Source organism: Epinephelus lanceolatus, chromosome 4, assembly GCF_041903045.1.
Source record: "Epinephelus lanceolatus isolate andai-2023 chromosome 4, ASM4190304v1, whole genome shotgun sequence".
Taxonomy (NCBI): Eukaryota; Metazoa; Chordata; class Actinopteri; order Perciformes; family Serranidae; genus Epinephelus; species Epinephelus lanceolatus.
In genome coordinates this window covers 42,775,350-42,791,401 of record NC_135737.1, presented here as the reverse complement: position 1 = coordinate 42,791,401, position 16,052 = coordinate 42,775,350, and the positions used below count along the sequence as shown (strand labels likewise).

The 16,052-nt window shown below is 41.2% G+C and overlaps 1 protein-coding gene across 2 annotated transcripts in view; it reads left to right on the top strand.

Annotated features, from left to right (window-relative positions):
- Positions 1–2,730, top strand: part of epha4l (eph receptor A4, like) — a 64,468-nt gene extending 61,738 nt beyond the window's left edge. For both annotated transcript variants that reach the window (XM_033631287.2, XM_033631286.2), the window contains exons 16-17: positions 531–689; positions 2,455–2,730. In XM_033631287.2, coding sequence (XP_033487178.1) covers positions 531–689; positions 2,455–2,569 — 274 coding nt within the window. In that variant the 3' untranslated portion in view covers positions 2,570–2,730. The remainder of the gene's footprint in view (positions 1–530; positions 690–2,454) is intronic.
- The last annotated feature ends 13,322 nt before the right edge of the window (positions 2,731–16,052 follow it).

The window sequence follows — 16,052 nt, the reverse complement described above, 5'->3', positions numbered from 1 at the left end:
TGTGTCGGTCACACCCAGGAGGAACCGTGTTTGGCTTGGCTCTGTTTCGGGTAGGACCCACAAAACAGGGAAACAAAACAGATCTGAACCCAACAGACGAGCTCAGGAGAAATGTAGCATGGTGCATTTTACAGCGTGTGAGTAGCTCGCTGTCATCGCACAAGGTTAATGCGTCACGCCTTTTGATACAACAGCATCATGGACAGGATTAAGGAAACTCCAATTCCTGTAATGCTGATGCTCCTGTTGTCATGAATCAGTGGCGTTCCAGGCTGTGTAAGAAAGCTTATCATTACCTTTCAAGTCAAAAGCACTTAAACAGAATGTAACTTTTATTGTCTGTCTGCACACACAGTTGCACACATCATGATTTTAGGCTACAGCTTACATGTTGGACTGAAGTACAGCAGCATCAAACACTGACTGTAAATGCAGAACTGCACTGACAGTAAAGACAACATCTGTAGATACTAAAAGAACTTGAGCTCGTGAAACTAATTTTCCTCTTCCTCCCTTCCACCCACCACCAGGCCTAACACCACCCTGCTGGAGCCAGGGAGCCCCGAGGCATCTTCGGCCATGGGCACAGTGGAGGATTGGCTGCAGGCCATTGGCATGGAGAGATACAGCGACAACTTCACCGCCGCCGGCTACACCACTCCAGAGGCCGTGGTCCACATGACACAAGAGTGAGTAGGGAGGGGAGAAGATGAGAGACAGAAACAAGAAGTAAACAGAGAGAAGGTGCAAGCTAGGCAACAAGAAACTTTTCTCAAAAAGTGAATTTCATTGAATAGAGTTGAACATTTTCTTTACTGTAGTCTCACTTAAAACTTTAACAAGTGTCAGTTAAAGAAAGAATTGGGCTCTAGTTCTCTCTGAGTCCAGAAAATTGATGAGTATGTCTATATCTGTATCTATTTAACGTTTGTCATAATTTATAGGCTGATTTTTTACACCTACTCGAAGAATATGACTCAGTAGCTAAAATAATATTCCAGCTATGAACAAAGAGTTACAATAAAATTTTACTTACATGTTTGAAAATAATAGTGGGTAACACTTGATTCTTGACTTTTTCAAGACAATTAGTAATTCAATTTTAAAACAACACCATTTTGAATTTTGAATAAATTGAAACTCATTAAAGGAGTATTTTGAGGAATACACATTTATTGTCTTGCAGAAACGTAGATGAGAACATTGATACCACTCTGGTTGTTCAATATAAGGCTACATCCTGCTGCAGGTTAGCTTAGCTTAGCATTAAAACTAGAAACAGAAGGAAAAAGCTAGCCTGGCTCTGTCCTGTGGTAAATAATCTGCATCAGCAGCTCTCTAATTTTTAACAAAAGAACATATTTTAATCTCATTTGTTTAAATCATACACAAATAAAAAGGTAAAAACATCAAGTTTTGTTTATACATGAGGTTGTAGCATGAAGCTAGCTGCTTACCCCTGCTTCAAATCTTTAGTCAAGCTACGCTACAGTGTTGCTGGTATGATGTATTTCTGTAGGCTGACACGGAAGTTAGCGTCGCCCTGGCTCCCTTGTCAAAAAGCCATGTGGGATTTTTCCATTGAATTTTGGTTGATTACAGAAAATAAACTCGGTGGCAAACAAATTTGACACCTTCACATTTTGTTCAGCAGGATAATCTTCACAAATGATCACCACTTTGATTATTTTTGAAGCGTAAATGCAACCGCTAGAAGTGAAAAGCTAACATTAGGCTACAAACAAACTACACTACAGTCACATGTCTTAACGTCGCCACCACAACGAGGCTGTAATGCCATGTTCGGCATGATGAAGTTCTTAGCCACTTGTTAGTAACCGTCTTTTTAAGATATGTAAAAGCTTCAAAATTCAGGAGATGGGTATTTACTGATGTACTTTGTCTCGTAGAACAAAGCGTAAAAGTCTCTTAAACTTGTGTTAACCACAGACTTTCTTCAGGCAAAAAAGAATTAAAAAAAACCCCATTGATTTCAAGACGAGGGAACCAGCAGTTGTAAAATGCGCATTCCTGGAGCACTCTATTCTATTCTGCTGGATGTAGCTTCATATTCAGAGTACAGATATGAGAGTGGGACCAATCTCCTGATCTAACTGTCAGCAAGAAAGCAACTAGGCTCAGTGTATTCCCCAAAATGTCAAACTATTCCTTTATGATTCCAGCAGAATCAATCTGTGACCTCGTTCCCCAAGTCTACATGTGTTAAATGTTTCTCAGTCTCTGTCACTTGTCTGTACTGTTTTCATTTTTCAGCCGTTGAGATTACAGGATTAGGATTGCTGTGTTGGCAAGTGTAATTCCTTATACAGCAGTTAAACTGTCAGGCCAGTTTCCACTGGAAGGCTGTAAAATCCATCATGTGGATCAGGCCTACGTGTGTTTGTTATTGTTGTCCCCGGTCCTAAAAGGCCTCTTTCCCCTCATCCTTTTCAGGGACATGGCTCGCATAGGCATCTCCTCGGCAGCGCACCAGAACAAGATCCTGACCAGCGTCCAGGGAATGCTGTCCCAAATGCAACAGATGCAAGGCAGAATGGTTCCCGTCTGAGAGAGATTGAGACAAAGAATATGGAAAAAGGAGGCAAAGCGACTTCGTTTCTTATGAAAAAAATAAATAAATAACAAAAAAGATTAAATATAAAAAAAAAGACAAACTATGAAAAAATAGTTTACCTCATCCATGCACTTTAAATTGGATCTAAAAGAAAAGATGTTGATGAAGAAGAAAAAAAGTGGTGAAAATGGCACTTTTTTAAAAATCAGACCTTTACCTTGCCCTTTTTTTGTTTGTTTGGAGAATGCTTCTGTCTGCAGCATTTACGGATAGATGGAGGGACGGCTGGAAAAGTGCTTCCGAGAGGCTAATCTGGAGTGCCTTTAATGGTCTGGAAGGAAAAGCGAGGGAAGGGGGAACCGTACCTTTCTTCCTCCTCTTGGGCAGAGTGTTGTTTCTGGAACTTTCTTTCTGGAATAATCCGCGGAGCAGATTTTTTTGATTTCCTGTGACTGTGTTTATTGTACATGAATTGTTTCTGTGGGACTCGCAGGCTGCCCCGGCCACCATTGTTCTCTCTCAGCTGGATCTGTTTGGTATCTCACAGACAAAATGGAAGATCCTGACCATCATGTGTAAACAGTGAATCTCTGAGAGGTTGAGGGTTGGATTCCGAGGGGAGATGGTGGTGCAGGGGAGGGCTTATATCGGAGCGCTTTTTGTGTTTCTTGCTCTGTTCTGGCCTTGTTTTTCTCCCAGAACGCTGTATTTTGTTGCCCTCAGGACGTTGCTGAGAATGTCTTTGATGTTCCAGAGGAGCCTTCCCACTCCCCTGTCTTCCCAAAAATGCCCTCCTACACCTCAGATAAACACACAATTTGAATTCTTCCATTCATCTCCCCATCTTAATCAAAGCCCCGGGCCCCCCCGCTACTGCCGGAGCCTCCGACTCTTCCTCACCACTTCTGATGGACAGCTGTTTGGACCAGTTGAATTGGCTTGTTAAATTGGATGTGAGAATAAAGGAACTCATTGCCAGGATCTATTTGGACAAAAGGATGTAACAAAGGCAATATGGATGCAGAATGAATCAGAATCATCAGCATCATCATCGCCAAGAAAACAAACAAATGCCTACACGGAGGATTACTCAAACCGTCATCAAGGTGAGGATCGATAGTGTTCTTGTTTTTTTTGTCTCACTAAGACTCAGCAGAAACAGCCCTATTAAATAAAACAAATAAAGATATTGGATTAAAGCCCCATTTATTATTGCAGCATGCTGCTAATATCATCTATGTCTCGCCACAGAGTGCCTAAAAGATCCATTAAACCCCCCCATCTCTCTCATCATTGGCCCCTCAGCTCCAGAAGCTGTGTTAATTAACAAGTGGGTCGCGCCACCTCAGGCAGCCAGAGCAGATCAATAGCCACTGGTCTGTGATCAGTCTGCGGGCCTGATGCTGCTGGCATGTTAATGAGAAGAATTAATCAGCCACCGACTCCCAATCAGCCAAACAGAGCCCACCAGAGCTCGGGAACGCTTTCCAGGAACGAGGGGAAGGTGCTGTGGGGTGGCGCTTTCTCTTGAGCCAAGACACCAATATGTTGACATGGTAGAAGGCACGCTCTCATGTTAATTTATTTAAATTAAATCAGACACTAATATTCTCTTAGATTGGATAGGATTTCCATTTTTGGATATCCCGAGTAGAAGATGTGCACAAATGAACACATGATCACAAGTAAATAAAGTGTGGATTTAGGTTTCTCAGTTAACACACACAGTTTTGGTTTGATTTATGTGACGGCACTGATTTATTTGATTTATTTTATGCACATTTTCAGCAGTTAGGTTCTGTATAACCAGCTAATGCAGTCTACAGCAGACTTGCAATGAATCCTACCTTGATGAGGGTTATTTTTCTGTTGTTTACAGAGGTTCAAATTGAATGTGAGTGTTATTTTGGAGGCTGTAATTTGTTAGTTTATGACTGTGTTGAATAGTGCTGCAACTAACAATTATCCAAATTAATCTGCCTTATTAATTATGCTCTTGTTTCATTGTTTCCTCCACAAAATGTCTGAAAATAGTGAAAAGAAATCCCCCACTGTAACATCCCGGAGCCACGGCTTAGCTTTTTTGATCCGACCAAGAGTCCCAAACCCAAAGATAATAAATTTACTATCAAATATGATCAGTGCTAGATCTAGCATATTTAGAGCCCAAGGTAACTCCCCCAACAAGAGCTAATGATAACACAAATACAACTTAGCTAACAAACTGATGATAAAAAACAAATAATTAGAGAATATGGTACATGCAAATTTAGAAATTTAGCTGCCATCTTTCTGTACTGTGTCCTGGATGGCTTTTGGCTTTTAATGTTCTTCTGCTCTAATGCTCTTCACCTGTACTCCATTCCACCATTTCCCAAATGTTTTATTGTATTTTATTTTTTTTAACATTAATAGGGGGACCAGGGTAGCACCCTACACCATCTGTGCCTACTTTTCTTTATCATGTACATTGGCGGATTTAACTAAAGGCATAACATCCTCACATTAAAGAAGCTTGCAAACGACACAAATAGTTGCCCATCATGTTCGAGGCATTTCTTATAAGTCCTAGTTTCCCATTATTTTTTAGACACCACAGGGTTACAGTCTTTAACCACCGTGTTTTTGGTTAATCTTAGTTTTTATTGTTTGATGAAGTCGTTTATTACCCCATTGATTTGAACTTTGTTTTTGTAAAGGCCTGTTCATTTGGGGAATGTTAGTTTGGGGATTTTTGTTTGAATTTTTTATTAACGCGACAGTTGAGACAATCAGTTCATTGCGTCATCTTGCAACTAAACCAAAGACAATGAGTTCATCATATCTCCCGTTCTGCCATCTGTGGGCAGCTATTTTTTAACTTATTTGGAAGGCGCAATGAGCAAAATAGTTGCAGATTAATTTTCTGTTGATCGACTAATTAATGAAGCAGCCTTTCATCATACTGAGAGTTGTTTCTGATGTTTTTTCTGATAAATGTGGGCAGAATAAGTATTATAAAACAGTATAAAAGCAATATAAAGCAGAACATATTTCAGTATATAAAGCATTGTCTTCCTTTAATGCAAAAATAGATTTAAAAAATGCAGTTTTTTTTTCTTTTTTTTTTTTACACGAAACAATAGATTTATTGAATATTGCATGTGTCTGTGCTACAGTTAATCATATTCCTGTCATATTTCTGCATTATAACAAAGCACTGTGCGGTCACACTGGCTGTTGAATCTATACATAGAGCATTCCTCAACACAAAAGCTAGTTAACTGTGTGTTGGTGTGTGTTTGATGTGTGCCATTAAGTCAAGGGCATGTTTCATATATTCTGTACACGCAGCAGCATGTGGTGCACACAAGTTAATACATCGTTGCCACAGAATCCATATTTTCCCCCTGTAGGGCGGCCGCTCGCAGTCTCTGGATGCTCCGGCTCTGGCATTCGACTTTGTTTAGCAGATGAGTCGAATGTTCCATCGGGACTGGAGCTGCAGAGCAGTATTGTTGGTCAGGACTGGATGCCAAGCAGAAATTGTTTATATTCAAAACCACCATGACTGATGCAGCCCCCTCTCTCCCTCCCCCTTTCCTTTCTCCCCAGCTGCTGCCGTCCATCACAAACAGGATCCCGGTCTTGCTCGCCACAGCCAGAATTCTTCCTCTTTGTCTTCCTCCTCCTTTTTCCCTCCTCTCCTTGGAGTCTCCTCCAACACCGAGACGACAAGTCCATCCCCGAGCGTCTGGGACGTCCACTGTCACGACGTGTCAACTTGACAAACTAGCCACCACGCTCTTGTGGCCGTCCAGCGATGTACTGGAATTACTATGAATGATTTAACAGCTCACAAAAGAGACAATAAGAAGAATGTAATATAATCGAGAAGCCCTGCTCCAGCGGATAATGTACTTTTATTTTGAAAGTTGTTTTTCTTTTGTGATTTTTTTTTTTTTTTTTTTTTTTTTTGGAGGGGGGTTTATCATTGTTTTGTTTGCATGTAAAGTAACAAACGTTTGATTTGAGCGTGCGAATGTGATGATGTGTGTGCACAAATGTGTGTGTGTGTGTGTGTTGCTGTATGAGTGACGTCTTTGAAGTACTATCAGTAATTGTGTCTGTTTTCATGCCACTGTGGAGGAAGAGAAGATAACAGAGATGTATTGTTTTTGACATGGAAAAAGAAAAAAGCCTGTTTTTATTTTTGTTCTTTGCTTTTGTGTCGTCTAAAAAAACGATGTGAGGTGTGTTGCTCCCGTTGTGCGACCCCGCTACTCAGCAACAGCATTTATTAAACAGCTTTCTGGAATGCAACGCAATTCTGCTTTGGCAGTAACAGCGGCCTGCAAAATGGACACACGGTGACACAGACAAGTGTGACTAAAACCTTCCTGTGCATAGAAACACGCCGAGAGTTTGGACTCTCCGAGCTTGTGACAATTTAAGGAGAACATGTGGGAACCGTCTCTCTCTGTGGAAATGGGAGCAGTTTGAAATGACGCGCCTGTACACTACAAAGGATCAGAGAAGTGAGGAAAAAGGTGTTTAAGAAGGGAAAACTGATTATTTTTATTTTTTCCAGAGCACATCATACAGCTACAGGTTTAACCCAATGGACTATATTCCTTTTGTTCCTTTATCTCTTTAAACTATACTTATGCGAATGTTTTTGAACTCCTAAATGACGCTTCATATACTACAAAAACACCTCCGTCCTTAATACAGCTCTTCTGCTCTTTCCTTTTTTGGCAATGTTCTTTTGGGTTTTATCTATCGAAAAAAAGGACCTGTTTGGAAATATGCAAGACATGTTGGGAAGGAGAAGGAAACCAGAATGTACTGTAAAATACTTTTTTCCTTTACTTAAATGTTGGACGATTTGAAAAGAAAAAGAAAAAAAAAAAATTAACAAAACGCAAGAGTTAATGTTTGTCATTGTATGCCTTCCGATGCCATATGATCTAGCCATGTAGATCTAACATTCTCCCAATCTTCTTTTGTACATTTTTTTTTTGACATGATCATGTTTTTTTTTTCTTGTTTTTTGGCCTTGTTTTATTTTGTTTATGTCAAGGAGCTCTAGGTACATGTAACTTATGTCATTTATTTATGTCCTTTTATATCTAGTTTGTAAAATAATAGCCTAAAGTGAAGAAAATAAAGGGGTGCCAAAGTGCATTCTTAATAAAGTAGAAACCATATGAAAATCTCCCCGCCTCTCATTCACACACACACACACACGGACGCTGGCAGCGTCTGATGCAAAGGCCATCGGCATTGTCATCAGTTACTGCGGTCATTATGTCTGCAGAGGAGAGCTGATTACCAAACTATCATGCATTGATTACTACATTATATGATTGCACATAATGGAGGGGTTATGTAACAGAAGGAGGAGGCCAAGGTAGCACATCCAGCACTTTCTTGGCCTCGTTTTTGCTTTCTATCTTTCACTGTCGCTCTGTGTACCCTAAACACACATGATTTTTTTTTTTTTTTAAATCCAGTCTGTTGGCAGCGTGTCCCCTCTGCAGCACATGCTCAGCAGATATCATGACTGTGGACTCCAACACTTGGCCCCGCAACTCCTCTCAGGCCTTGGAGCAGCAGCGAGCACTGCTCACTTGGCGCGTTGTGTTGTGTGTGTGGATGTGTGTGTGTGTGTGTGTTTAATCAGAACAACATCTGCTTCCTGCACTCACTTCCAGCAGCGATAAACCACTGATTGTCCTGAGTCTTTGATAAGGGCCCAGGAGAGAGGGGAGGGAGAAAGGACAGTTTTAGAAACGGAGCTGTAGCTCAATGTTGAAGCCAAATGGCGTTTTACACATTTCCTGAGAAATCACCAGCACAAGGCGTGCATACATTAAAGCTCTGAAGTTTGCAGTGGGAGATGTTTATCGGCCTCAGAGGGAAAGTGTGCCTCCTTCGCAGATTTTTGGCAAGCTTAGAAGGGAAGATGAAAAAAGATTACTGAGGACAAGTCTGATAAATTTGCCCCAGTCTGAGAACGGTTGGGTTTCTTTTAGATTTTTGAAACTTGGTATGGTATTTGAATATTAAAAAATAATGCATTTACATATACACAAGTGTTATTTAAGCATGTATGTTTACTCTTGACCCGGGAAACAACTTAAGCTTTTCAAGATATTTCACAAATGTCATCCTCATGGCGGTGCTAAAAGGAAAATCAAGGAAGGGATCAAAAGCCGCTGGGATTCATCATCTGTGGACGCTGCTAAAATGGCGTGAAAGAAGAGGGTGTGTTGCTGAAATAAACAGGGAGGGTGAGTAGGACAAATAACTGAATGCAGCTGTGACTTCAAGCAAAAAGGAGGACAGAAAAGTGTGAAGAAGAAAGCCAGACTGGGGGAGTGTGAGAGCGCAGGTCACACGGAAAAGAAAAGCTGGCTGTCTGCTGGACTTGGCTCACCTATGTAAGCAGAGTCACGTTGAAAGTTCAGGTAGTGGCCACGATTTGTCTGGAATGCGGCCTCTCTATTAACAAAATCAGCACAATCCAACACCTCTGTCAGTAAAGCCTCTCCTCTGACTTCGACTGCTCGGGTAGATGGCCCAAGAAAGTGGTCTCGCAGGCATTCCAGCCCACGATCCTTTGTAGGGGTCAAAATGCAGCACAGATGGTGGAAAAAAAAGACTTTCCAGCATGTGGATAATTGCTGAGCTTGCCATTAATGTGAAGCTTCAGATCTACAATCAGATCCACAGAAATGTTTGTAATGTTAGCCTGGTACTGTAGGAATTACAGCCATATTGGACCATTTTAGTTTCAGTGCCAACATTCACAGTTAGTGCTGAAAGCAGTTTGTCCTTCATGTACAAGTTATCTGCATACTTTTGAGATCAAACTGAAGGCTTTTAAAATTTTCTTAAAGTAAGAAAAAGCAGAATAAATGTACACATAGGCACTGAAATGAATATATTTCAGATTTTTACATGCATCTTGATGCAAAATCACATATAAAATCATCAAAATAACTTTCAGGATGAAGTTCTATTTGATAATATTTTCAGGTTGTAGCTTAAACATGCATTGGGCAGCAATGAGACTGGACTCAGCACATGCAAACAGCCAATATTATAAGACTTGGGTCGTAATCAAGGCCCAAAATTTGATTGGATTCCCTTCTAACCACACCTCAGCCCTAGTTTATTTGCTGCTGCCGCAGTTTTTCCCAAGCCTTAACCATTCCACAGTTGCCAAGTACAAGAAAACATGATTTTCAAAAAGATTGGCGCTGACCGTGAACACGATCCAAGGTTTTACAGAATCATCCAAAACTTTGTGCTTATTATTTGTAGAAATGAACAAACTTTTGCACTTGTGGCCTCCTAAAAAGAACCCTTCACTTGCAGAAAAACCACTTGTATATCTGTTACTCACTGTGTGTTACCTTGAATTCGTCAAGAACACTTTTTTCCTGCATGCCTCCGCGATAGAGAATCCAATAAACGTTCGTCATGATTTGAAGTGATCAGGCTCCACATTTAACAACAGCAAAACTACATCAAAACATCTGTTTACGAACTCACACACAACTTGTGCAGTGTAATCCAAGTCTCATTTATCCAGCCGTATGCTCAGCTTCCCTAACACATGCAGTTTTGCCAAATGTTACAATATAAAACACTTCCACCTACGTGTGGCGTGCCCTGAGTGTGCCTGGGAATGTGCCCAGGCACACTGGTTGAGACTGTTTCTACTGATGTGTTTTAAATTGTCATGGTTTCGTGAAAATTGTTGGGGGAAGAACTTGGGAAGTGCTGAGCATATGACTTGATAAATGAGACTTGGATCATACTGCACGAGTTGTGTGCGAGTTTGTAAACGGATGTTTTGATGTAGTTGATGAGGAATGTTTGTCTTTTTCTGATTTTCCATTCACCGAGGAGACGTGCAAGAACAACAAAGTTGTAACCCCGAATTCAAGTTGACAGGCAGTAAGTTATTGAAATGGTCATTTTTGAAGCATTTTTTAAGATAACTTCAAAACTAACTCTCTCATAGCCACAAAATGGGGCGATCTTACCACTACACGTCCACTTTCTCTTTCTCACACACTCACATGCACCGCAAGCAGCCTCGGTGCTTTTGTCAGCCAATCTAATTAAGAAACCTTTAGGTGAAGTGCCAGCCCTTCAAACTGGCTTAACCCCCGCAGCTCCATACTGTCACTGCAACCCTTTTCATTGGGTCACTTTGTTTCATAATTCAATTTCCTGATTCGAGAGATAAGACCCCTCCTGGCCCGTCCGCTAAGTCAATCACAATGGGGCGCCACCCTTCACACTGACATCATGATTACTCTGTCCTTTGTGTTGTCGTTCTTAAGTACGTCCTTAAATCGAAACAATATGATAATCCATAATCCAAACACTTCAATCTTAATCCCCAGATGCTTCAAGCAAATTCTGAGTCTAGAGTTTTCTTTTCTTGAGTCTCCAGGTGATTGGTTGGCATTTTTGTTGTGGTGAAGGCCAATTCAAGAGGAAAACTGAGTGCTGTCATGACGTACAGGGAAATATCTGACGGGGGGAATAAAAGAAAAGTTGGGGGAAGAAAACAACGAGAGCTGAAAGCATCAGTGGGAAAATAACTGGGCCGAGCCTCTCAAACGTCTGAGCATATTGATCGAGAGGCTTCCAGCATAGAGTTGACCTTGTGTCTGCTCTGCGAGGTATTGCTTCTGAGGACTTCTGATGGACAACACGTATGCACCGATACCCATAAAGGGCCTTTAAAATGCCTACGTCTGAAGAAAACAGGAGCAAATTCTGGCAGCATGACAGAATGTGTCTTAATTTAGCCGTGTTTGAAATCCATCAGTTCACAGTCAAATGCCGTTTGTGTAGCCGTCAAACGCAGCTTTGGTTTAGCAAACACCAGAGGCAGAAACTATCGCAGACCAAACACCCGACAACATGAAAAAGCACTTATGGGAGAAGCACCCTCTCTTGGTTGCAACCCGGCCTAAAGGCAACTTTTTCTCTCCCCTCCAAGTCTCCTGTGAGTAATGGAAGTAAACGGGAGACGAATGAGAATCAGAGAACAAAACAAACACAAGAAAACAGAGCTCTGAGTCGGCGTGACAAAGAGAAGGAGAAAAGGGAGATAAAGGAGAGAGGAAGGGGAGTGAAGATTGATGGGTGGCAACTTTAGAGACAAAGCCGAGAACGTGTTTGAGTTGAGATTTTTCACAAGTAATTGGCAGCAGATCTGAGAGCATTTACCCGAGGATGCTTGAAAGTAATAAAAATACATACCTAACAGATGTCTATATGAGAATCTTCAGTGAAAAATTTTCAAAGAAAGCGGAGGAGATTCTGTTTTCTTTTACAAGGGTAACTTTGAGAAATAAATAAAAGACAGAAGCAAATATGTCCTCCAGGATTTTTTGGTATTGATAAGTCAAGATTTTTTTTTTTTTTTTATTTCTTGCCTTTCAAACTTTTCTACTCACACTAGCAGCATAGCACTTTGAATAACAACATAGGCCTGATGGTTGGTCAGTTAGTCTGTCTATCCTTTTTGTCCAGACAGAAATAACTATAGAGTGAATCACTGTGACACTGCGCTACCAACAATAATAATTTCCAGTTCAACAACTGGCAATTCATTTCAATTGCGGAGTCGTGTAATTTGCAACCTTGTTTATTTCTGTTGATGTTCAGCCATATGTAAAAAGATATATTGTTACACACAGAGGTCTGACCTATCTAAAGTCTCTGCTGTGTTTTTCTTTGGACATTTTAGCCACCTTAGAAAAATGAAGAAAGAAAGAAAGGATAATTTTTAGTGTATGCTATATTGGGAGAATTTTCTCTGCTTTACTTTACAGCCTAACCAATTGAGGCAGCAGTAGATCAGAAGCTGGAGTAAAATTAGGGATTTTGTCAATGGAGTCTGGCTTTGACATAGGTTCACTTCCCAGTTGGAAAAGGCTGTACAATGGCAAGGTAAAGCTGTGAAAATCCTCTAAATTTAAATCTAAATTTACTTTATTTTAAATTTATTTATTTATTCATTGTAGGACCTCTTTTTAGGTGTCTTTTTTTAATTCTTTATGTTTTGTACGACAGTTTATATTACAAAACATACATCAGGACAGACATGGTATAATTTCCCTTGCTGTTTAGATTTTTCTTTCTTTATTTCTATATATTTATTTTAAGAATTTTGTACATTTTAGGAGAGATAAAGTGTATATATAAAAGCTTTGAAAAATATGCCATGAGGAAACTTGAGACATTTTTAAACAGGAATTGTGCAAATTTGCAGGAAAGCCCAATCAGTCTTTTTTCAGCATTGGCAGTATAAAAACAAAATCTGGAAGTGCAGCAAAATGCCGCCTACCTACTTTTGTTAATACAGAATGCGCCTTTTTCGGGGCAATGGGGGGCGTGAGCAAGTAACAAAACTTGTAGCTCAGCGTGTGACGTAAACATTGATGTGAGAGGGAAGCTGCGGCTGGTCAGTCCTTCGGCGATTCTCTCATAAGTCGGGCCGTTCTTCACCGTCCTCGTCATCTGACGGTTAATGGCCTCTTCGTTTGTGAGGACAAGGAGGGCGCGCAATTCTTTGTCTCCCCAGATGCTCATCTTTACAGTGTCTGTCAGTTAATGCTCACTAATTTCTGCTATCAGCTGTTTCCTGTTTATCCACCGCCAGTGGCTCGCACATGCAGCGTCATCAACAGCCCCTCCCACAAGTCATCAACAGCCCATCCTGTTGCGGAAGGCCGCCTCGGTCTGTTTAAACCAAAAAGGTTCCGCCAATATGACTACCCAACGAGGTGGAAAATTGGGCACCTCGGATCAACTCGCCAATCCAGCTCTGTGTGTCTAAACGCTCGCAGCTTGCCGGCAAAATGGCCCAACATCCACCGAAAATCTGGCAGTGTAAAAGGGGCTTTGGAAAAAAGTAGAATAGCAGTCAGTGAGGATTGCTAGAATAAAACAACATGATAGAGTACTTTATCTGATACTGCTTCAAAATCTGGCTGTAGACGAGGTATTGTACATGACATGGTAGCTTCCTACCCAGAATTTATTGTCAACAAATGTGTGATTTGGTCTCATAGATAGAGTGCAATGAGTTTTGGCACTGATGTTCATGGCTTCCAGATGATGTGTCCTCATGATTTAAGTGATCCACTGATTTTCCTTCTTATGCCACTAGTGACAATTGTGGTGCTGAGTGAGATGTCGGGACAACTATGGGAATGTCTGCCATTAAATTCAGTACTTAGTATTTGTTTTTTCAACAGGATGAATCCTACTGAATTTGGTTAGACACTGACTTTTCTTGAATTAAAAAGAAATTGAAATAGGCTTAAAACTGTTGAATGGATTTGAAAAATGTTGAACAGAATTCTATGGTCCCCAGAGGATGAATCTAAATTATCTAAAAAAAAATCCTTGTGATCCTCTGATCTTTCATGTACCACCATCATCAGGTCAAATTCTTATTTTGCTCAGTATTTTGGTTATGACCGTATTTCTCAAAACACAGCTGTGTACGACCTCACAGCTGCTACCATGGCTGCAGATTCTTCATCTTGTTCTGCAATGGCAAGTTGGACATGGAGGGATGATAAAAGGATTTCGGGGGAGATCTGGATGAAGTGTTGGAGAGGTTTCCTCTGTTTATGGACTGACTATTCGACACCTCATAAAGCATGGCTGTTTTCAAACATGTCATGGTCCTGAACATCTGTCTAAAGGTTAGGAGGACAAAACTGAAAGACATTTGCGGTGAAGCCAAACTATGCGCTGGTTGAACACTCAACGCATTCTGCAGCTGCATCTCTGGAAAAACAAAATCCATTGTTTGACAGTGACGACTGCAGCAAACCTAAATTGCTATGTTTTTTTTCTGCTCAAGGCTGTAGACACCAAAGCAACAACATGAAGAGCCTTTAAGTAAGCCTTTGCATCTCTCCCCACCTGCTTTGTGTTGGAAACCATCCCTCTCCAGGACCATAATCCCCAGTGACTGTTGGTCTGTTGGGAGAACGTGGAGCTTTATCAGCCCCACCAGACTAATCTCACCTCGGGGCCAAAGGGTGCCGGCGGGTGGCCCGTTCCCAAATGAAGGCGATGGGAGGTCACCTACTTGACCACTCAATTGCTCCTTATCCAGATTCGCCGACCACACTGCTGGTCCCACCTGATAGGCTGACCTTTGATCTCACTGAGCACACTCATGCACACCAGAGCCAAATCCACACTCACAAACACAAACATGCTAATCTCTAGTGCAAACCACTCTCCCGAGCCACCAGGTCTTGGACTCCTCTGCTCACACACTGGAAGGTTAAGCAGTGAAAGTGCATGCGCGAGTGGGTGATGTGGATTTGGCTTCCATCTCTGCCAGCAAGATGAAGGTTAAATCGAGTCAGCCCCCATCCTCTTCTTCCTCTTCCTCCCCCTCTGTCTGGATGGCAGCCTGATGAAGGTCCGGCAGGCTATCAGCTCAAGCAGAAACCTGGTTATCACACTGAAAGCAATGTTCAAAATCCCCTTGATAACTGCCTGATGGGCTGAGATGGACGGACAGCTATGTATATATAGAGAGACAGAGGGGAAAAGTGGAAAAGAGAAACGAAAAGAAACCTGTAGATGAAAGCAGAAGTTGGGGGACGGCCAGGTGATTCAATTCAAACTTTTTGCAATTGGCCCCAAAAGCCCTTTTTTAACCTTATATTATTTAAAAAGTTGGAACAGAAAAAGTAAAAAGAGGGAATGATTGAGTGAAAGAAAGAAACAAAAGGCACCCTGTGACACAACGGCCATCCATCATCTGCTGGTTTGAGCCCAACGGTGAGAAAAAGGAGTGTAGATTAAAGGAGACAGAGAGCTCGGTAACGCCGTGGAGAGATTCGAGCGCGGGGATTTTCTCTGTTCAGAGCAGCTTTGGCCTTTGGACTGTTGACAGCAATAAGATTCCTATCGCTGCTCACATGTGGGCTACAACACATGAAAGCCAGCGCACGCACTCATGTGGACATGTATATGCACACACCATCCACACAATCCTAATCCTCAGTTTTCAGCAGGTCGGAGAATGGAATCAAAATAGCGCCCATGCCGGGGGATCATAGTTCAACATTGTGTGATAAGATCATGAATAGAGGAATACAGTATGAAGCAGCCCAGCTCGGCTGTATGTAACATTTCATGCCTGGCTGAGTTTTGTTAACAAGAGATAATGCGGTCTTGTATTTCACATTAAAATGTATTACAACTACTACATTAATATGACTGGAAATTCCGATACTAATACTACTATTGGATATGTTTGGTTTTATTGAGTCTTTAAGCAAAATACACATAACCCACTTGCTATAGGACATAAATAAATGACAACAAAATATAAAATGAAAAAACAAAATGAACTAAAATAGCATAAAAACAGGTGGGAGGTTCACTTAAAGGTGGCAGTATAAAGTCACTTGTTTGTTTCTTG